General features: G+C 35.6%; 3 protein-coding genes, 1 long non-coding RNA gene and 2 pseudogenes across 4 annotated transcripts; 4 read left to right on the top strand and 2 right to left on the bottom strand.

Annotated features, from left to right (window-relative positions):
* Positions 1-181: 181 nt before the first annotated feature.
* On the bottom strand, positions 182-1,425 carry LOC109089216 (pentraxin fusion protein). The gene is made up of 3 exons (XM_019103348.2): positions 1,289-1,425; positions 1,079-1,151; positions 182-917 (listed from the first exon to the last, which is right to left on the bottom strand). Exons 2-3 carry the CDS (start codon positions 1,137-1,139, stop codon positions 295-297), a joined length of 684 nt encoding a protein of 227 aa, XP_018958893.1. The 5' UTR covers positions 1,140-1,151; positions 1,289-1,425; the 3' UTR covers positions 182-294.
* A 531-nt stretch (positions 1,426-1,956) lies between these two features.
* On the top strand, positions 1,957-6,464 carry LOC122142266 (pleckstrin homology domain-containing family A member 4-like). The gene is made up of 5 exons (XM_042752226.1): positions 1,957-2,120; positions 5,134-5,206; positions 5,293-5,388; positions 6,116-6,188; positions 6,334-6,464. The coding sequence occupies exons 1-5, from the start codon at positions 2,080-2,082 to the stop codon at positions 6,462-6,464; spliced, it is 414 nt and encodes a 137-aa protein (XP_042608160.1). The 5' UTR covers positions 1,957-2,079.
* A 56-nt stretch (positions 6,465-6,520) lies between these two features.
* Positions 6,521-10,025, top strand: LOC109089215. The gene is made up of 10 exons (XM_019103347.2): positions 6,521-6,631; positions 6,713-6,922; positions 7,096-7,324; positions 7,405-7,473; positions 7,802-7,870; positions 8,479-8,559; positions 8,646-8,784; positions 9,349-9,447; positions 9,692-9,800; positions 9,882-10,025. Exons 1-8 carry the CDS (start codon positions 6,528-6,530, stop codon positions 9,369-9,371), a joined length of 924 nt encoding a protein of 307 aa, XP_018958892.2. The 5' UTR covers positions 6,521-6,527; the 3' UTR covers positions 9,372-9,447; positions 9,692-9,800; positions 9,882-10,025.
* Positions 10,026-10,958: 933 nt separating this feature from the next.
* LOC122142298 lies at positions 10,959-12,734 on the top strand. The gene is made up of 4 exons (XR_006158503.1): positions 10,959-11,090; positions 11,449-11,567; positions 11,998-12,084; positions 12,421-12,734. It is a non-coding gene; the product is annotated as an uncharacterized LOC122142298 (long non-coding RNA).
* A 2,865-nt stretch (positions 12,735-15,599) lies between these two features.
* Positions 15,600-17,100, bottom strand: LOC122142267 (annotated as a pseudogene).
* A 547-nt stretch (positions 17,101-17,647) lies between these two features.
* LOC122142292 lies at positions 17,648-21,415 on the top strand (annotated as a pseudogene).
* Positions 21,416-21,659: the final 244 nt, after the last annotated feature.

Raw genomic sequence — 21,659 nt, forward strand, 5'->3', positions numbered from 1 at the left:
TTAATTCTTTAATGAAGAAATCAAATGGGATTTTCACTTCAAACTGCTTTTTCTGTTAAGTAAACTTTGGGGGGAAAATTATATAATACTTTTTGTGAGAAAACAGTTACTAGACTGAATTTAGTGATTTAGAAAATTTTTCAAACAACTCTTTTTTTCAAATTATGCACAGACACTGCAGTTGTGATGCTGAGAAAAATTTATTTGTTAGCCCTTACAGCTTTGCAAGTCATTAAAACAGATGAACAGATTATATAGACTGACAAAAATGAGTGATGTTACACCTGATCAGAATCAGTTATCTTGCACCACTAGCACATTTCCAGTAATGTCATATTTGATGGTGTTCCAGTCAAACACGTTTCCCTTTGGCACATATGGTTCCTGGTTTGAATAAACTGCTCTAATCTCACTGCCAGAGAGAACATGATCCCACATTTGCACATCAGTAACTTCTCCTACAAAGCTCTGCTCCGCATCAAAGTTGCTCAAATATTTATCAGCATCTTGGCCGAGCAGGACGGTGCCACCAGGACGGATTGAGAGACCTTTTCTATAGATCTGGAACAAACTGCGACGTCCATCCACCCAGAAGGCAGTGAGACCAGTCGCAGAGTTCCAGGTGACACACAGATGAGTCTGGAAGGTGGAGAGAGGAGGCAGACTGAAAAATGCTGCAGCATCACTAGACTGAATATACAAGGACACACGACCATCCTTCTCTCTCCACACGTTGAGTTCATCAAATTCGGGTGTGCGGTAAGTGAACAGAATGATCTCCCTCTCGCCCCGGAGCTCTGTCGCAACACGCATGCAGAGAGTAAATGCTGAAAGCCTCAGTGGCTTTTCAGGAGTGAGTTTAACAAAGCTGGTAGCAGTCTTGGTTGGAAACAGAAGGGCTTTACCACTGAGGCCCACTGCAAGACAAAACCAAAATAAAACAGAAAAAAAATATATAAATCCATCTTTTACAATAGAGTAGCAAAATCCTACTCACACACACACAATATATATATATATATACAGTGTGTGTGTGTGTGTGTGTGTGTGTAATCTGTTAATTGAAAAAATGTGGTACCTTCAGCAGCTGCTGGTTTCAGAGACAGCAGACAGAGAAATAAAACCACTGGTGCCAACATCTTGCTGTAAGTCTGAAGGAAAAAGGTCAAAAGAAAATCCATTAATTCTTCACTACTACATTGATTTTAATATTAAATTACAACAGTTTATAACTACTAAATGTGTTCAATCATTTTTAGAGACTTATGTTGGAGCTAAGAATACTTACGATGATCAGCAGGTCTTGTATGAGAGAAGATCACTTCGGTGTAGTTGTTTGTCTCCTAGATGGTTGCTTCTTAAGTCACCTGTAAAAGGGAAGTTGGTGTGTCCTGCAGTGACACTGCATGCAGTTTGTAGTTCGCAGTTAAGGGTTAATTTAATGAGATACTATATTAATCATGTGTACTTGTATTTATACTATGAAATAACACGCCACAGGACTGCAAAAATGCTAGAAGGTCAACTGTAAATGAAACAGCAATAGCATTTCACTTTCATTGTACATTGACATCAGTTTTAATCATAACACTTTCCAATAATGTTCCCTTTAGTTACTCATTATACTCATCAAATCAATCAGGTTTTATTTTAGTTTTATTTCAAATACCCAGATGAAATTGAAAATTGAAATGCTCAACAGTCACTCTTTCATAGTCTCACTTCGAGACATTTTTACAAGCACCTCTGAAACTAGAAGAGACATATTTTTGTATTTGTTTTTTGAAAAAAGAAGCTTTGCACTTTGTAATGAGTCTCCATTTGCTCTCCACTGCGGTTCAGAAGAATTAGTCGTTAGAGTCATTTTGGTTTGTGATTTTTCTGTCCTACCGTCAGACATGAAGCTAAATGCCACTTACAGACATCAGAAGCAAAAAAAGAAAGTGTGAGCTGAGAGTGAACCGCGGGAAACAGAGGATTCAGTGTTAAAGGGATGAAAGAGGGATTGAGCCTCCGCTGCGGAGTCTGTGTGACTGTGTTGAGCGTTTGTCTCTCAGAGAGAGAGATGCTGAATGCACCATGGAGCTGGAAGTTGCTGTTGGCTACCGAAAACAGACCAGGTACAAGAAATCAGTTTATTATTTTCATTCATGATACTGGGTTTCTTTGCATAGTGTGTAGTTTTTTTTTTTGTTGGGGTATGCTCATGTTCTGCTTTAACCACTGTTAATGAGAATACAGTCTTATTTAACACTGTACAGCAGTCTTTATGGCTCTAAATCAGAAGGATTTTATTTTATTTTATTGTGGTGTATGGTATTGGTTGTTTGCATTTGCTTTTGGGGTCAGTACAGTTTTTAATATATTATTACTTTTATTCAGCTAGGATGGATTAGAATTTATCAGAAATGTCATTAAAGGCATTTATATTGTTAGAAAAGTTTTATATATCAAACAACTTTATATAACAAAGAACTTTCTATTAATCAAAAAAAAAAAAATAAATAAAAAAATAAAAAATAAATGTATAATGGCTTCCACAAATTATGAAAATTAAATGAAATTGATAATAATCAGAAATGTTTCCTGAGCAGCAAATCAGCATATTAGAATGATTTCTGAAGGATTCTGGAGTAATGATGCTGAAAATTCAGCTTTGATCACAGAAATAATATATTTTTAAAACATATTATGATATAATTTTTTTACATTGCAATATTTTGCTGTTTTTTGTCAAATAAATGCAGCCTTGGTGAGCATAAGAGACTTTTAAGAAAATCCCTCTCTAACTGTATATTAAACATCAAATAAACTTTCCTTGACTTGACATTGAGCAATATTTGCTATTACTTTGCTGGAAAATTATCACAGTGCATCTGGTGGTTCTCACATTTTTCATGATTTGTGCAACAATAATCATTACCACAACCTTTCTGAAGAACTCTGTCTTCACACACAAGCTGAAAGGTCATCAGTGAGCATTGCTCAATAAGTGACTGTTGTTTTGTTCATGTGGCTCTAACAGTTCATGCTTTGTTTTGCTCTGGCTCTGTTTGAATGTGCTCTGCACAACAGACATTATGCAACCATTTCTCTGACTCTCACACACATTCCCACACATCGAATACTCAATGTCCACAAGTATTCATGCATTCTTGCTTTACTGTACAAAATATATATAGAAAATACAATAAAAATGCTACAGTAAAAACCTGTTAATTTTTAAAGTTAGTTACTGGACATTGTCAAATGGTGAAAAATAATATTAGATTTACTAATACAATATATTTTACTGTAAAATATTGAGTGAAGCACTTTTTTGGTAAAGTATGAATTATTTTATAATTTATGTTGATAATTACATTACATTTAACAAGACGATGCATGTATTTTCACAGAACATTGTTTAGATGAAATATCACATTTTTATAATATAATAAGTTTCTTATAAATTTAAATTTTTTTATCGGTTATGTACATTTGACTGTTTTAAATGACCAAAATGCCTCCCATTTTGCCTGAAACATGCCATATTTTTTAAGTGAATTTCTGGCAATCACAACTGTACTGACCAGCTGCAACTGTGACCATTCATTCTTCTAATTCTACTCTCTCTCATTCACATACTTTATGAACCCATCCAGTGATCAAAGCTAAACAGCTGTTATGTGTCACTCTAAAGTTATGTGTCAGCAGCACCCAGAATAGCACGAAAGACAGACTCCTGCAACACTTGAGCTGTTTTTATTTAGTTTTTAAGAAACTCGATCAAATCTGGAGCCCTTTACTATATGAAATCCATCTGAGACTTGTGCATGTAGTGAGCTTGGTTTGTGACTTCATGTTCTTGCATGAGACTTGTGCATGTAGTGAGCATTTTCTGAAATAACACCATTCACAAGTGTTGTGACTTACTATGTTTCATTTTTGCATGAGTAACTTTTTTATACTTTGTGAAGTCTATTGCTTGGGGGACTTTAGAGTTAGTCATTAAAAGGAAAGCCACCACTCACATTTTCTATAAATGGGGTCCGAAACATCCACGACTTTTGCATCAAGTTTGCATCAGTACAATAGCTCTGTTATTCTGATAAATGACTCAAGAATGTCAGTGGGAATAAAGGAATGATGTGAATAAAAAATGCAACAATCTTTTCCAACAATCAGTGTACAGTGCTGGCAGCAGTGGTTTTCAGAGAGGACTGAGAGGACTGAGGCTGTCAGTATGTACACACAGACCACAGCACAGCAGCTAGAGAACACACACTACAGAGTGGAAGAGAGGTGAAGCATGTTTCACTAAACTTATTGAGCAACTGTGGTCAGTAGGGTCAAACATGACTTAGTATTTAATTGAATGTTTTGAAATAATGATCAACTGATTAACAGAAGCAGAAGTGGGTTACCTAAATGATGATGTCAACCGTAGTTGCTCAATTAATAACTTAAAAACAATATTTTAGCATTTTTTGGATGCTTTGTACCCCTGAAATCTCCTAATTTTTGAATTTAACTTGCATTATTTTTTTGTATTTATACTTTTGGAGAAAAATATTACACATAAACACACATATAACAATTATAATTTATAAAAATATAAAAAAATCTTTAATTAAATAATAGGCTTTTGTAACACTGCACTAAAGCCAAAATAAACAAAATAATTATTTTCTATCATTGCCATTTAAATCATATTTATTTGTACAGGGGATTCCAAAACAGTTTTACTGTTTTAAAAGTGCTTTATAACCTCCAACAAGCAGCTGAAGATCAGTATTAAGTAGAAAACTCTCGAATCATCACAAAAATAAACTACTGCTGAATAAATATTTCACAAAACAGAATAGATATTTTTATTACTTACAATTTAAAACAGATCTAATGGACAGGCCATCATTACCAGTGCAGTTATTTAAAATGGAAAACGTGGCATGTATAGCAGCTCTAAACGAAGAACTAGAGTGCATCCCAGAAGCCCTGCAATGTTGGCAAGCCTTCCTAAACCTGTTACTGAGCTAATGATGGACTGACAGCACTAATATCTCAATGAATCAAAACTCAAAAGTCAGCTAACCTGAGCAGCTTGATGGTTACTGATGCTTCATTCTGGTTCTATTGCTGTTGTCTGTCTAGGATGGAGGACCAGGACAGGGTCAGTCAGGCCTCCAGCAGCGCAACAGTGTCCTTTCTGCCGATAAGAGACAAGGTGAATCACATACCCATATGGACAAACAAACATGACTACATATTTCAAACCTACTAACAAGAGTCTGTGTGATTATATACATGCAGTGTCATGAAAAAGTGCAGGCGTTTGGAAAGAGATGTCAAGCGGCGAAGAGAGACCCTAACTGTCCTGTGGTGATCAGAGGATGGCTGTACAAGAGGGTAAGGAACAGAGCACAATACTGACCCTCTGTGTGTCTCTACCTGTAGCAGCATCACCAAATCATGACAAATAAAGATCTCTAAATAATACCGTACAGTTATTAATATATTTTATATTTGTTTTTAGAGTGGTTTCATATGAAAAACATTTATTCAATTTTTCAAATAATTTTTATAGAATGTATTCACCTTGAATACATGTGAGCGTAAATATAACATTACATTTGAAATACGTAACATTTTCAAGATAAAGGCATTTTAGTAAATGTAATTGTAAACTAAAACTGAAATAAATGCATTACAAACATTAGATGAAAAACATTTTGGAAATTAGAGATAAATAAGTTCTATACAGAAATACAAATAAATAAATAAATAAATAAATAAAATAAAAATACATAAGCACATTACAAATTTACTACAAATTAAATGAAAACTGGAAGTAAAAAAGCTAATTTAAAATATTAATAAATACTATATAAATACTAAAATAACACATATTTTAGCATATATAAATGATCTAAAATATTTTTGAGAGATTTACTGACCTTCACAGTCTTTAAGGTTTGCAGGGGTCTCCTCTGTGATGTAATTTCCCATTTTATGTCATGTCATTTCAACCTATCTTTTTCTTTTTTATTCTAAACATAAAAAAATTCTAAACATAAAATGTTACTATTTTCATGAAAAATAAAAAAAAAGTAATCATAAATGTCTTTTTCTGTAGGACAGCTCTGCACTGAAATTGTGGAAAAGAAGATGGTTTGTTCTCTCCAATTACTGTCTGTATTATTATAAAGGTAAAACCAGTTCTACATGATTGTCTTATACAGCATTTACTTAAAATTAAAAGTTTTAAAGTGCAGTCAATTTCCATTTCAAACAGAATGAACGGACAGTTTTTACTTAAGATACTGAAATCCCTCTCTAAACCTGTCTCTCCAGACAGCCGAGAGGACTCTGTTCTGGGCAGTATTCCTCTTCCCAGCTACAGGATTCTCTACTGCTCCGCTAGAGAGTGCAGGAACCGGAAATATGCATTCAAGGTGAGAGCCAATGTCTTTTGGAGCTCCTGAAATCTAAATGTTCATACGGTCTCATTGTACACACTTGCGCCTGTAGGTTGTGTTCATCAGGGGATGCGGCCCTACATCATGAGCGCTGAAACCCAGGAGGACATGTTGGGTTGGGTCAGGGCTCTCAGCCAATCAGCAAGCATGGAGGCTGATGACATCATCAACAGGTGAACCTGAGCTCTAAATCTTAAATCGCTCTACTTGTATGAAATCTGCTATTTACTTTAATGTCTCTTTTCGTTTTTTAGACGCTGTGCAAGTTTTCAGGACTTCACTCAGATGGGAGATAACACTGAAACCATGGAGGTCCAGCACACAGCAATGCTTCCAGAAAGAAATGCCCAGACAGCAACAAAACTGAGCAGGGTGCAGACAGAACCGACTCTACTAGATCAAGACATGATGGGAATTAAAATGAAGACACCAGAGCTGAGAGGAAGACATGAGGGCAGACCAATGTAAATGATCTGACATGCTTCAGAATGATACAGAATGAAGGACTTAAAAAGGTCTTGATGGCCTTTTTTATTTAAATATAAAGGACCCATAAATTTAAGTCAAAGTTAATCAAGGTTTCTTGTGCTAAAACAGCCAATCATTTACCTTTAGATGACCATTTTTTCTCTGTCAGCGCACCTGAAGCTACTGAGTATTCTCAGAGTTTGCTGAACGCAGATGAGGAACCTCTTTCCTTCCTACATCCGAATGCAACCTTCAAGCAACCTTCATTTCCCAGAGATCAGTATGGGTCTCCGTGTCACGGTAATATGGGCAGAGCAGACGTTTGGCCCTCAGATAACTGCTCGAGTGCTCCAATGTCACCCTGCATCTACACAGAGAGAGGACATCTGCTCGACAAGGTGAGAATCAAGAACATACACAAATTTGCTGATATGGTGCAAAAAAAACAGTTTCTTTAACTGTCCATCTGTGTTTTCAGCCAGAGTTTCCATGTTCTGTGTGCTACTGTTCCAACTACCACACGGCCGAACACATGGCAGTGTGCAAAGTAAGACAAATCTGTGATAATATCTTCATGTTATGAATCGTTCAAAGTGAATTTTCAACACTCAACACATTTTCATCTCTTTGCTGAAAAAGTTTCTACATTGCATGATTTTGAAGTTTTTCAAAACAAGATTACTGGAGCATGTTTTACAAGAAAATACTATTTTGTTTAACTGTTCACTTCATTTAATACAATTTAACATTTCAAAATGTCAATGTGTTACTTGCCCTTTCTTTGTAATTGTTTGTAAAATTTACTAGTGATTTCTGAGTATATATATATTGTTTCTACACCATTTTACACCATTATTTACTTCCTTTTGCTCCAGGCAGGTAAATCAGACATTGTCATAGAGAGAGAAATACAACCAATCAGAGATCTGGAAAACGATACAGATGTGAGTGCACTGGAATGTGTCTGCTTGTGAGAATTCATAATAGAGTTAAGAATATTTGTACACCTTTGGGGCTTTAAATAGTCATGTTTGAGGTTAAGATTATATTTATGCAATGATTTTAAGAACAATCTTTTCAGTAATTCTTCTTAAACTGTCTTAGTGATTTTAGAACAGTTGAAACTGACTATTAACTCAAGAAAAGCTTTTTACAACATAAGTGTACTTTTGACTCAAGAACCAGTATGTTAGTTTAGTATCCTTAACATTCTATTATAGTTTGTATTACAATTTTGAATTCGGTTTTATTTTTAAATTTTATTTTTTTAAAGTTTTAGTAATTTTTTTTGTTTTTGTCATTTTTTTAGTTTTTTTAACTTTTAACTTTAAATTGTATTAATTTGATAAAAATGTTATTGCAGTTTTATTAATTTTAGTACTTAAACTATAACTTAATGAAAATAAGAAATGCCAAAGCTACTAACAGAAAAAAATAATGCATTTGGTTTCTTTTTCATTTTACATCAATGAATGTATTTTTTTAGTTTTTTTTGTTTATTATAAGTATTATGTTCTTTTGTAAGTTGCCTCTTCCTCTTCCTGTTGTTCAGGTGGTTCTCACTCGTCTGTGTGGCTGTGATAAACTGCTGCAGTCCGTCTCTATGCAGCTGGCTCAGTTACAGGCAGATAAGGTCAGTTCACATACACTGAAAACATGTACTGTAGATAAAAACACACCTGACATATATTCCTGCCTGCCCTCTCCTTTTTTTTTTAGAAAAGCATTGAGTATACTTTAGAAATCAAATGGCTGGGGATGGAAGACGGACTTCCTGGAGAGCTGGAAGTATCCCAGAAGGCTTTGCTTCAGGAGGAGCTGGTTACACTCAGAGCCAGAATATGTGATTTGTCCATCGGTACAGTACTGTGTGTATGTGTGTGCTAGGGTTGCATCGAAATATGGCTTATTGAAATAAATTGCAAAGGCTGTGTGTTTCAAAGTGAAGCTAGGACTGTGTTCATTTACACCGCCAGCAGCTCATGATCCACCAGTGTTTTTCAGCTCTGAGCTTGGGTAACTTTTAACATACATTTAGGAACGCAATGAACGCAAAATATTACAGACCTACAAACAAGCAAAAACAATTATAAACATTTTAGCAGAAAAATTGCAATTAGATTCTTCTCCTCAATTTGTGCAGCCCTAATGTGTGCTTATTGTCAAGCCCCTGCATACATTTTGTACAGATTTAATTTTGTTTTGGCAAGTATTTAATAATTTTAGCCAGAGAAAAATGTTGACTTATGCAACAGAGATTTTAGAATTCAGGTGTTTTATCAGTTTGTTATATTTGCCTTTTTAGCCAATATGTTGATGGATTCAAATTGATCAAAATTGGTCGACACATAATAAATATGCATCATTTCATACATATTAATGCATGAATCAGACCTATTAAAGCAATGCCTCTCTTCTTCAGGAGATGGACAAATTGTGGAGTGATTATGAACGAATGGAGAGTGAGCTGTTTGTTTTCCATTCTCATCTCCAACACATCCTTCACTTCGGGACGCCACAGGTAATACACACAAACACTTAATGTGATGTTTGGACAGATCACCTGATGCTCTGCTTCTCTTACTGTTCCTTTGGGTGCAACCATCAACATACAGATACATCAATACTGTAATTTCTTTACTATAACTGTTTGAAATAGTGTTGCATAGTGTGGTTAAAGAGTTTGGGATTACATTTTTAGATAAATGCATCTGCTAAATGACTATTTAAAGATGTTTCAATCCAAACTCCTCAACCACACACAGGAGCAGATTCAGGCACAGAGGCAGCTCTGGATGATGGAGGATATCTTATGCGGTTTGAGGGTGAACAAGAACCGCTTTATGGCTTTATTGGGTCTACAGAGGCAGGGTGGTGAGTAAATGTATCAATCTGTGTCAAAGTGCATTCATTTAAGCATGCATACGTAAATAATTTTCTCTTTCTATCCTACAGCTCCTCAGCCAAAACCTGCTTCCTACTTTGAGGGCGAGTTAGGAGGTCTCAACATGGTAAATATAATATGCACTCCACTACATTTTCAGAAAGTTGAAATTCATGTGACCTCAGTAGCTTAATCATTGCCATTTTTTAATTGAACCAGGAAAACTTCTGCTTACCAGCTCTGAGTCTTAACTAGCACAACACATTACTGCTAAATTGATACCAAATTCCTATGGAGCAACTTGCGGTTAAAGTCACAAATAGAAATAAAAAAAAAAAGTCTTTAACCACTTCAGCAGTTGGGCTGGTAATTGCCAAAAACAATTTCATTAACTATGAGCATTTTAACCGACAGCAGAAGTCCATTAAAGATTTAAGCAATAAGTAAATAAATAAATAAAAATAAAATTGTATTAGCTTGAATGTATTAATTTGAATAAATATTAAATTAATAATAATTTAACACATTTAACATGGTCTCATTCTGATTTCTAAAGACTGAAAAAAAATTAGAAATACTATGCTAAAGTTCTTTACTTTCTATTGCATTGGAAATGTTTCTTTCCAGGTTTAAAATCCAACATTAATGCTAAAAGTGGGTAGAAAAAAACCAACAACAGCTGTCAACTTGGAAAGTAAATAGTAACAGATAATATATTAATAATTTACCACTATATTATAGGAAAGGGGTCCCTCACAAAGGGTTCATCATATTTAGGGGTCCTTAGCATTAAAAAGTTTGATTTAAAGATAAAATTTCTTTTTCTCTCATGTAAAATGAGTTGTGTGACCCCCGAAGCGGAGCAGCAGGAGTACATGAAGATTTACCAGAGTTACAAGAATGGAGCCAAGAGAGAGTCCTGCCAATGACAGCAGGATGAGTGCTGAGCATGACTCCTCACATGAACCACTGCATCTGACACGTGTTGTGACATCTACACTTCCGACGTCACTAATTGCAGAGCGCATTTTTTGTGGACGACCCCTATCCTGAACCGCCTGAACAAATCAATCTACAGTCAGGACTGAGGAACAGCCAGAGGAGAGCAGCAAAGAAACCGAGCAGAACTCTGCATGAGACGACTGACAAAAAACAGACACTTACACTGGGCTGATGGACCGGAAGAGATGCAACAAAAGAAACCAGCTCAAAATCACAGCAGCAGTGTCAGAGAGAAGGCACTGGCTGACAGAAAGGTCTGGACACACCGTCAGCAAGAGGTGAGAATGATTTCTGAAAGATCATGTGACACTGAAAAACTGGAGTAATGATGCCGAAAAAATTCAACTTTGCATCACTGTAATAAATTACATTTTAAAATATATTCACATAGAATACAGTTTATTTTAAGTTGTAATAATTTTTATTTTTAAATTTAATGCGGTCTTTATTGAACATCAGAATTTGAACCAAAGGTCATTAAATTGTTGATGCACCACCATGTGGAAAGAGATATAACCCAGAATAACCTAGAGCCTGCTGGGAAATGTAGTTAAATTGCAAACAAAAGATGACCCAGAGTTCAATCAGTATAAACATGGATGACTATGTGCATGTGTGCATGAATGCATGTTACAGCTCGAGCCTGGAGCCTTGTGTCTTACAAACTCTGAGTCTGACTGCGACGCTGCTGGTATGAGCTCTCAGAAACACCAAACTAAACCAAGACAAACAGATAAAAGAGACAGAAGCATGAGGTATGGATCACATTTTTCACAACTATAGACAATTCAATCAATATGTAAAAAAAAGTTACATTTACCATAATAAAATATACATTTGCATGAATACAAATACCCTATACATGCTTAAAATTAAAATTGACATTAATAAAAGATATATTTGCATGAATTGAGATATCCTGCATGGTTTCAATGTTGCACTCAATTTTTTATTTCTCTGTGCACGATATGTCATGCATGTTATTTTCTTGTGCACGTCTATAAATCTCTAGCTTTATGCCTTAATTGCTTTGAGAAAACACCACATTTTAATTCAGTCTGAGTTTTGTTTTCATTTAGCTGAATAACTTATTCTTTCTACTGTTGTTCAGTCTCAAACATTCTGTTTCTCCCTTGTTGATATACTGTACATTCTTCTGAAAAATTACTCATTCTCTTCATTCAGTGCCTCCAGAGAGCACTTCATAGACGACATTCATCCCTTGAAAACTCATTACAGCCAGTGAGAAAGAGACAGAGAAGTACACAGCAGGTACATGCATTTGCTGAGTATTAAGTCATGCATACTAATTTTACTACTATGAAACATTCAAATGGATTTTTTTTTCAGGTATTAATTAATTTGATGAAACAAAATGCACAAGGAAAACTCTAATTAATACAGCTGTATGATTTATGTGTTCAGCCGTTTAACTATTTTAAACACTATTTGTAGTCATTTCTGCATCTCTTCAGTATCACCTGCATCAAAACTGGCAGAGGACACAAAAAAAAAATTTCACCTCAATGCATAGACATGTAATGAGTGTATCTATGTATCAGTAATTGTATTATAATACAGTTCTGCCATGTTTCTCTTCTTCTCCAGATTCTGCTGTTGTAAACTTGAGTAACGGCTACAGCGGTGATAGATGCAAATTTAAAAGCCACAGCAATGAGTCGGCCAACCCAATAAAGTCACAATGTGGTGATGCAAAAGCGCACAATGAATTCAAGGACAAAACATCACAACAATCATCTCGCAATGACATCATCGTCATAGAAAGCCACTCCATCAATCATATTTCAACTCTTACGGTGTTTAAGGGACATCAGGGAAACAATCAAACACACAAACCTCATAAAAAGAACAGAAGTTCTGACCGACAAAAGTATTCAGTATCCACTAACGTGAAATCGGAGTGTTTTTCTGTCAAATAACCGACAGTGGTGAGTTAGTCCCGGTCTACGTTCATGACACAAAACCTCATGAATCTCAACCTCCAGTGGAAAATCAAACAACCAGACCAGGGAGCCAATCAAACGCTTGATATACCAGCGGGAGGAGACTGTGGGTGGAGCCCAAAGTCCCAAAACATCATCTAAAATGGCACAAGCTGATAGAATAAAAGAAATGCCCAATCCATCACCAGACACTCAACCAATCGCATCGTCTGACAATCAACTGACACCCACTTCTGACCAATCCAAACCAGAGCTATGCATTTATGAGGAAATCCAGTTTAGTTCACCAAGATTGGCAGATATTGAAGAGAATCAGAAGAAGCAAACCAGTGGAGATGAAAACACGAACCATTAAACCTCGCAGTAAAACGAGTCTGGACCGTCTCACACTGAGGTCAATGGGGAGTACAGTACAACAAATACAGAGAAAAGTCAAGCAGGAAGTGATGTTACGTGCAAGAGAGGGAAAAAGCAGAAATTTTACAGCTCTTTAATGAAAAGCTCAGTAATAAACCATCATGTCCAGGACTGTCGGCCGCGGATAACCATGGTCAGCACCAGCCTGTAGACTAGAGAGAGCCTGCAGAAGTGAAAGAGGCAATAAGACACAAAAAAGAGATAAGAGTTGGAATATCTTAAGTGGATAGAAAGTAAATGGTAAGATAAAAAGTATTAAATATGGAATTGAATCCCATTTCCTTCAGAAAAGCTTAGTTCCAGATCCTTAATGGAATATGATTATATGCTGATGATTATCTGTGTGTGTAGATCCTGTCTGATGATTAGGGATGAAGAAAACTATATTTCATGTGAAACTCATAAACTATGAAGAAAACTATATTGGGTCACATTTGTGCTGATTAAACACTGTGGTCATTTTGTGTGTCATTTTAGCAACTGTCATGAGAAGAATTCATCATTTTTATACATGCACACTACATTTCTTTGACTACTAAGATAATACCTCTAACTGCGTACAAACTCTGAAGGTTATTAATAATTGACCTGGAAACACTGTATTACTTACATTTCTACATGTGCATTAATCAGATTTCAGCTTTGTGATTTGTTTGACCAATGATAGTCTCATAATGTAAAACCACGTCTGTGGCTTTTTAATAGCGTTCTGTGATTTTGCAAGTTTGACATGTTCCGGGATCATCAAACATCTTTGTTAGACTTTAAAATTTTAAGGTTATCATTTGCCTCTAGTTAAAGATCTGAGTCTGTTTCCTTACAGAAATACTGGTCCAATGAAAAGCAAATAAAAGTTGTTGATCCAGGAAAATTTTGCACACGGCAAAAGTCATAATAATATTAGAAGTGATTTATTAAAAGAACTGTGTGCTTCATTGCAATGTTGTGTGATGATGCTATTTTTGTTGTTAAATTATCTCATGTTTTGATACCTGTATAATCCATTATTATTGTATTTAACAACAGCAAACCCCAGAGAGTCACTATGCTAAGATTGTAAAATCTAAAACTGTTAGTGTTTAGGGTTTTTAGGTTTCTTTGTTAGACTTTAAAATTTTAAGGTTAAAAATAGCAAGTTTCGTCATCATTTACTCACTCTCATGCTGCTCCAGACCCATATATATGATTTTATTTTCTTCTGTAGAAGAATTTTTTTTTAAAATCATTTTCAAAGTTTTAAAATTGCTTGGTTTTTCTTGTTTTTTAATTATTTTTCTTCATGATATTTAACTTTCTTTTATGTAAAGCACTTTGAATTACCATTGTGTACTAAATGTGCTATATAAATAAACTTGCCTTGCCTTTGCCTTCTGTGGAGCACAAAACACATTTAGCAGAATGTCCAAGCTGCTCCTTTTTCATAAAACCGCCACTGGTTAGGCCTGTCATGGTCCAGAACTTAAAAAAGTTCAGTACATTTACTTTCTGAAGCCATGTGTGAGGAACACACTGAAATTGTTAAAAGCTCCTAGTGATTTTAAACATATATCAAACAAATTATCGCTGTGAGCAAGAGTGACATTCTGATTAAACAAACTCTGATTTGAGATTTTCAATAAACTCATGAGTCAGAACTGTTTTGATTCATCTCGGTGACTCGAACCCCTTTCGAATCTGTTCACTAAAGAGATTCTTTCAGAGTCCTTCACTGATTCGTTAAGTGACTCCTTCTGCATGTTCGAGATGATTCATTCAGTGCCGCTCCGCCTTCAGATTAAAACAAACTGACTCGTCAGCAAAGGGGGCGTGTTCATTCACTAGGTCCAACCAATGAAATTATCCTTTCACAGCCCACACTTAATTATTCTATTGGTTCGCGCTATTGTCAGTCTTCGAAGGTTGGAAAGCACTAACAAGCTTTTTCAGAGAAACTAAAATACGGTTCCTGACCACAGAGGGAGACACAGCACATTTACTAAATGTTAATTTTTCTCAAATATATGTCATTATTTCTATTTTTATATGAACTTTATGTTTTCTTGCTTTATTTCTGCTTTATTTCACAAGACTTATAGAATGTATAATTATTATACACAGGACGCAGGCTCTTTTGGGTTTGAGTTTTTACACATTTTTATAAATTTTAGATGGCAAGCTTTTCTCTCTATTAGTCAAACTTATTGTCACAGAATAATGACTCAAAACTGTGAAAACTGAATGTTAAACTCATATTTGCATTCGTGATTGTGTTCCTCTGAGAATAGAGAAGATGTTGTTCCATCATGTACTGTATATGCAGGTGTTTTCATGGTCCACTGACTTAAGTTTATTTATAGCTAATACGTGAGCTTAACCCCTGATTCAATGAAAGACCTTAAATAAGAATGACAAAAAAGGGACACAAAGTCACAATTATATTTTATTTAATGACTGAATTTTTAATAAAATCACACATACAGGATTAAATGAAACACACAAAGCAGAGCAGATGCAGATGCGAGCGACTGAAGCTGGATGTGGAGAATGAAGGAGTCGCTCATGTGCTGTTAGTCTCCATGTGAGACATGAGTGAGAAGAGCAGCAGATCTACTCTGAAACACTGCTGTCTCGTCACGTGTCCAGTGAGCGCAGGCTGGCCGCTCCGTGTGGCCTCACAGCTCACTGAGACGCTCTCCATCCACTCCTGCTCAGAGAGAGTCAGGCTGCTGCTCCAGCTGTACAGACCGTCCTTCTCCAGGAGCCCAGCGCTGCTCTCCTGAGACCTGCTGCTCCCGTCCACCTTCCAGCTCAGGCCTCCAGTCTGACGGGAAGCCCTCGCTGGCCACACACACCAGCGTCGCTGTCTTCTTTGAGGAGATCTCTGCACTGGAGGGCGGCAGGACGCTCACTTTAGGACGAGTGACGCCTGACAAACACACAACAGTCAACTCAGGTCAAGAAGAAAGCATTTCCCTCCTTTCAGATTCAGAAAAAAATATATGAACAATTAATACAAAGATAATTGTATTAGTAATTTTAGCAACATTAAACTATAAGTCACCTGAATTAATTTTTACAAAGCCTGTGATCAGCCAAGCAAACGTATGTCATGTTTTGTGAAATATATTGATATACTGAAGAGTAATTTTTATTGTGTAATTTTTTGTTGCTTTGATTAAAAGCATGAAAGATCAGATGTAAAAAAAAAATAGACCTGCAGAAATTCATTACAATTTTTGATGACAGCATGAGAAAATTGTGTACAAAACTGTGCTTTAAAAATAGACAATAAAACAAAATGTCTGGGATGTGTACTATAACTTTAAAAATAACTTATTCAAATATTATCGTTAACACAAAAAAAAAACACTTACATACAAATTAAGCAATTTCCAGTTTTAAAAATCAACACACTAATCAAAAAATTTAAGTTATTTACTTTTTTAATTATTCTTATTAATTATTTTTTTAATCATCACTTAGTAAAATCAAAATGATAACCTAATGTAAATTTTATTTCAGTGCATTTAAAATGTAACTATCAATAAATATCAAGTTAACAGAAATGATTAGTTCACTGGATGAAATAAAAAATGCAGTGACAATCAAAACCATCTTTACAATGTTGACTGCTAAACATTCAATGTGAACTAAAAATTAAAAATATATACACATAAATATAAAAATACATAAACAAGCATGCATCATTTATATAGAGCAACAAAGTGTTTAACAGTCAGTTGTTGTATTAATAATATTAAATGATGATTGACTTACTGCCAACATCCAGTTTGGTGCCGCTGCCGAAAGTGACCCACAGTGACACAAACTAATAGAGCAGCTGAACAAAAACCTCCTGAACGCTTCACTAACTGAACAAACACACATCAACTGAGTCTCCAACAAACACATCACTCACAGCAGACATCACCTGCATTTACTTCATCTGCTTTATGTGTTATTACTAAAACATGAACCTCAATGTTAAAGAACATGAACCGGAATTTTTATATCAAGTGTGACGCAACAAAATCAAACTCAGTTGATTCAGTGATTGACAGAGTGTGTGATGATCCTCATGTCTGTAAAAACCTGCAGAACATCCATGGATTTGACATAAAAATTGGGATTAACGTGTCAATCCAACTAACAAATATTCTCAAAGTCTCACAGGCAAGCGTAATGTTAATATACTAAAGTTGGTCTTGAAGATGTTTTCAGAATTAAATTGAATGATACAGTTTTTAATAGTTTGGCTAATAGATTGACTGTTTTTTTTTTCTAGATTTTCTCACTTCAGGAATTGTTTTTTATTCTAGGCCTATGACTGAGACTGAGTGACTGTCTTCAGGTAAATGATGTGGAGTGTGTTTGAAATATTGATCAGATGCTTCAGTGCTCTTGAGAGTGTTTATAGTGCTGTGAGTTTTAAACACTTCATCACTGACACACACGGACAACAATCTTCAATCAACATGACCTTCATCATCATCTTCACCTGGACTCTTTTATACTGCTTTATACTACAAGGTGAATAGTGTATAGTTGAAATCATATTAATTAATTTTATTTATATGTCAAATGTAATATTTTTATGGACTAATAACTGTTTGTTGGTCAGTTGTACAGCTCAGATCACAGTCACGCCAGGATTCCAGAGAAAACTGTCACACCAGTGAGGAAAATGATTGTGAGGAACTGTTCAATTTCGTTCTGCTCCATCCTATGTGTCCTGGTACGTAAAGAAAACATGGAGAAAGCTCCTAAACTCCTTGATTTATGTATACAAACAACTCTCCAGTCAGGAAACTCCCTCCTAGATGCAGTGTGCAGTGGATCTGGAACTGATTTTCAGCTCGGACCCAACAGTGGAGTCCAGATGAAGATGCTGAGACATTATTACTGTCAGAGGCTTACTCTATCAGTAGTAGCTGGGTGTTCACCAGTGATAAAGAGTGGTACAAAAAACCTCGGTCAGTCAGAAGGTTCACAGTGACCTGATCAAACACTATCACTCACTACTGACACACAGAGACCAAACACAGAACTACACATGAGGTCAGAACTGAGTTAGGAGTCAAATCAGCTCTATTAGACTGTGAACTGTCCCGTGATCAAACACTATCACTCACTACTGACACACAGAGGGAAAACAGGGTGTAAGTTGATGTAATTAATATAGTAAAGTCATGTGTGAATCACCAGCAACATAAAGATGTTTTTAACAGTTTCTCAAGTAGCTCCTTCATCTCAAGCTGATGATCAATTTATTATTCATGACTCATTTCTCATGAGCAGAAGTGAAACTTTCAGTTCAGAGCGTTGAACCCATCAAACAGTGAAACTGTGAGTTTGAGCTGAAAATCAGATTTGCATTGACAGCTTTAGTGATTCTGATCGTCTCAGAATAGAGCAGCTCCGTCTCCAGAGACCATGTTCAAACCCCAAGAGCTTCAGTTCACATTTACTGCTAAACACAGCTGTTCTCAACTATTACAATCCATCAACAGCAGCTGAAACTTTAGTGAAGGAAGGACACACTGATCAATGATGCAGTCGAACACAAATGTAAGGCGTTCAGAAGCTTTATTGAATGAACAGCAATGGCAGCACATTGAAAGACTGCTTGAGTATTGAGCTGTAAATCAGGAGACTGCTGTGAATCCTGCTGCTCTTCACTGGAGAAACATCAGCACTCAGAGCTCTTGAGGAACGAGGTCTCGTGATCAGCTCCGTCATGTGTTACTCTGCAGACGAAGTGCTTTGTGTCTTCCCAGCGTGCTTTGCTGAGGCTCAGGACGCTGCTGCGGCTGTAGCGTCCGTCCCGCTCGCTCTCTCTGCGCTGGTCTGAACCCCTCGGTGACCTCTGACCCGTCCAGCGTCCAGCTCACCTGCGCCCCCCCTGTGGAGAGTAAGAGCTGAGCAGGCAGAAGCAGTGCGGCTGAGTCTCCAGAGATCTGCAGAGAAAGAGGGAGGCAGCAGAGACACGGAGGGCTTCACTGCGGGACCAGCTGAAACACACAAACACAAACAACACAAAAACTCACACTCCAGCTCTCTTAACTTACACTCTGACTGTAGATCATAGTTTCAGACATGATAATGCAGGGAAAAGTACAATCATTTCATTGTTACTGTAATTTCACCTCACTGCTTTCATTCAGATGCCACAATATGACACTTTTATCTACATTTAAATCTCTTTTAAATAAATGTTTAACATTACTGAATGTATTATGTACATCTTAATATTAAATATAGTTTCTGAAGCAGAAATAATATACTGTGAAAAATTATAACAATTAGATATTTTCTAAATTAGTAATTAAATTACTGTCAAACTGATTTTTAAAAACAATGTCCACATACAAATTCATGATTATATTTAGAATAAATATATATATTATAATTTAAGTTTGAATTATATTTTTAAAGATAATATCAGAAACTCACGATCATAATTATATGGAAATGTACATTTACATTTCAAAGAATTTCCATATGCAAATTAATTTTGTCTGATGATGATGCCTACAAAATTAGATTTATTTTGTTTGTATTATCAAACTTTTGCTTCTTGCATTTCAAAAACTCTTATTTGATAACTTTATCAAGAATTATGAACGTAATTATATTACAAAATAATTTAATATATATAATAACTATTTCAATCAATGAGTTAAAATGCAGTTAAATGTTAGCAGTAAGATGTGAAATTATACATGAAAATTGAAAAGATATGAAATATGAATTTAAATGAAAAAACAAATGTCATGAAATATCACTGAATGTTAATACATAGTTGTAAAATAACAGAAAAAAATAGCTATGAATCAATTAAATTAATCATGAAATGTTGCAATTTATGAATAAACCTTTCTAACGTTATTCTTAATTTCAGTAATTTATAATAACTTTTGCCAAATGTTTGCTTAATAAAATTAAGTAAATTAAAATAAACTATCAAACATTTTAATGATAGAATTGAAGAGACTTACCGATGGTCAGTTTAGTTCCTCCACCAAAATTGCAGTACAGTGCTTCATTCTCGTGAAAGCGTCGTACAAAAACCTCCGTCACACTCAAATAAACACAAACTCCAGCAGCAGAAGACACACGCACACTGATATCAGACTCAACAGCAGAGATGGACTAATCATGGAAAAATGGCACAAAACATTAATCTTTAAAAATAATAATCTAAACTGTTATTGCAAAAAGATTTGAATCATTTGTTTCATAATCAGTCCCAAATTGTATTTCATCTGATTTTCAGTGCACATGATTTTAAACTCTGCTAATTCTATTTATCTATATCTATAATGAAATCTTTAACCAGATTTAGATTCATTCCCTATTGAATGACCTTTGACCTGTTATACAGTATCATGGATGATATCAAAGTCTGCACAACAAGTATTAAAATGCTCTCAGCATCAAAGTCTAAATGAAGGCATCATTAAAACAGTGTTTGGAGGGAGAAGCTTGATGACCAAAATAACATGAAGAACATTATAAATGCCTGTTTCTGAAAACGGAAAATAAAAATGTATTAGCAAAGATATTGTAGAAATAAAATGGAAAAATTGTGCATCTCTGCTGTCTTCAGGTAAATGATGTGGAGTGTGTTTGCATATTGATCAGATGCTTCAGTGCTCTGAGAGTGTTTATAGTGCTGTGAGTTTAACACTTCATCACTGACACACACAACAATATTCATTAACATGACCTTCATCATCATCTTCATCTGGACCTCTCACAGCGTTTGCTCAAGGTTTGTGGAGCACAAGTTTGATATCAATTCATCTCTTCAAGTATAATGTTACATTTTGAGTTGTTTTTCTTCTTGTTGTGTGTTTCAGAGTGTAGAGGACAGATCAGCGTCACTCAGAGTCCCTCAACGACAGCAGCTCAACCAGGAGAAACAGTCAAAATCAGCTGTAAAACCAGCAGAGATGTGTACAGTCATGGGTTATTATATGTTTTTATCCTGGTACTTACAGAAACCTGGAGAAGCTCCTAAACTCCTGATTTATTATACAAGCACCCCCCAGTCAGGAACTCCATCTAGATTCAGTGGCAGTGGATCTAACAGTGATTTCACTCTGACCATCAGTGGAGTCCAGACTGAAGATGCTGGACATTATTACTGTCAGAGTTGGCACTACATCAACAGTGTTAATGTGTTCACACAGTGATAAAGAGTGGTACAAAAACCTCTGTCAGTCAGAGTCACAGTGACTGAACTGATGCTGCAGCTGATCAAACACTATCACTCACTACTGACACACAGAGACCAAAACACAGAACTACACATGAGCTCAGAACTGAGTTAGAGTCAAGTGCTCTAGTTAGAGCTATTTTTGACATAATCAAATACACTAACTATGCTCAGAATCAGAAAACAGAGTGTAAATCAAAAACAATGGTGCCACAGGGTTGTTATTGTTTTATAAATGCACTTCATTTAGAAAGCTGTCTGCATAT

Source organism: Cyprinus carpio, chromosome B24 (assembly GCF_018340385.1).
Source record: "Cyprinus carpio isolate SPL01 chromosome B24, ASM1834038v1, whole genome shotgun sequence".
NCBI lineage: Eukaryota > Metazoa > Chordata > Actinopteri > Cypriniformes > Cyprinidae > Cyprinus > Cyprinus carpio.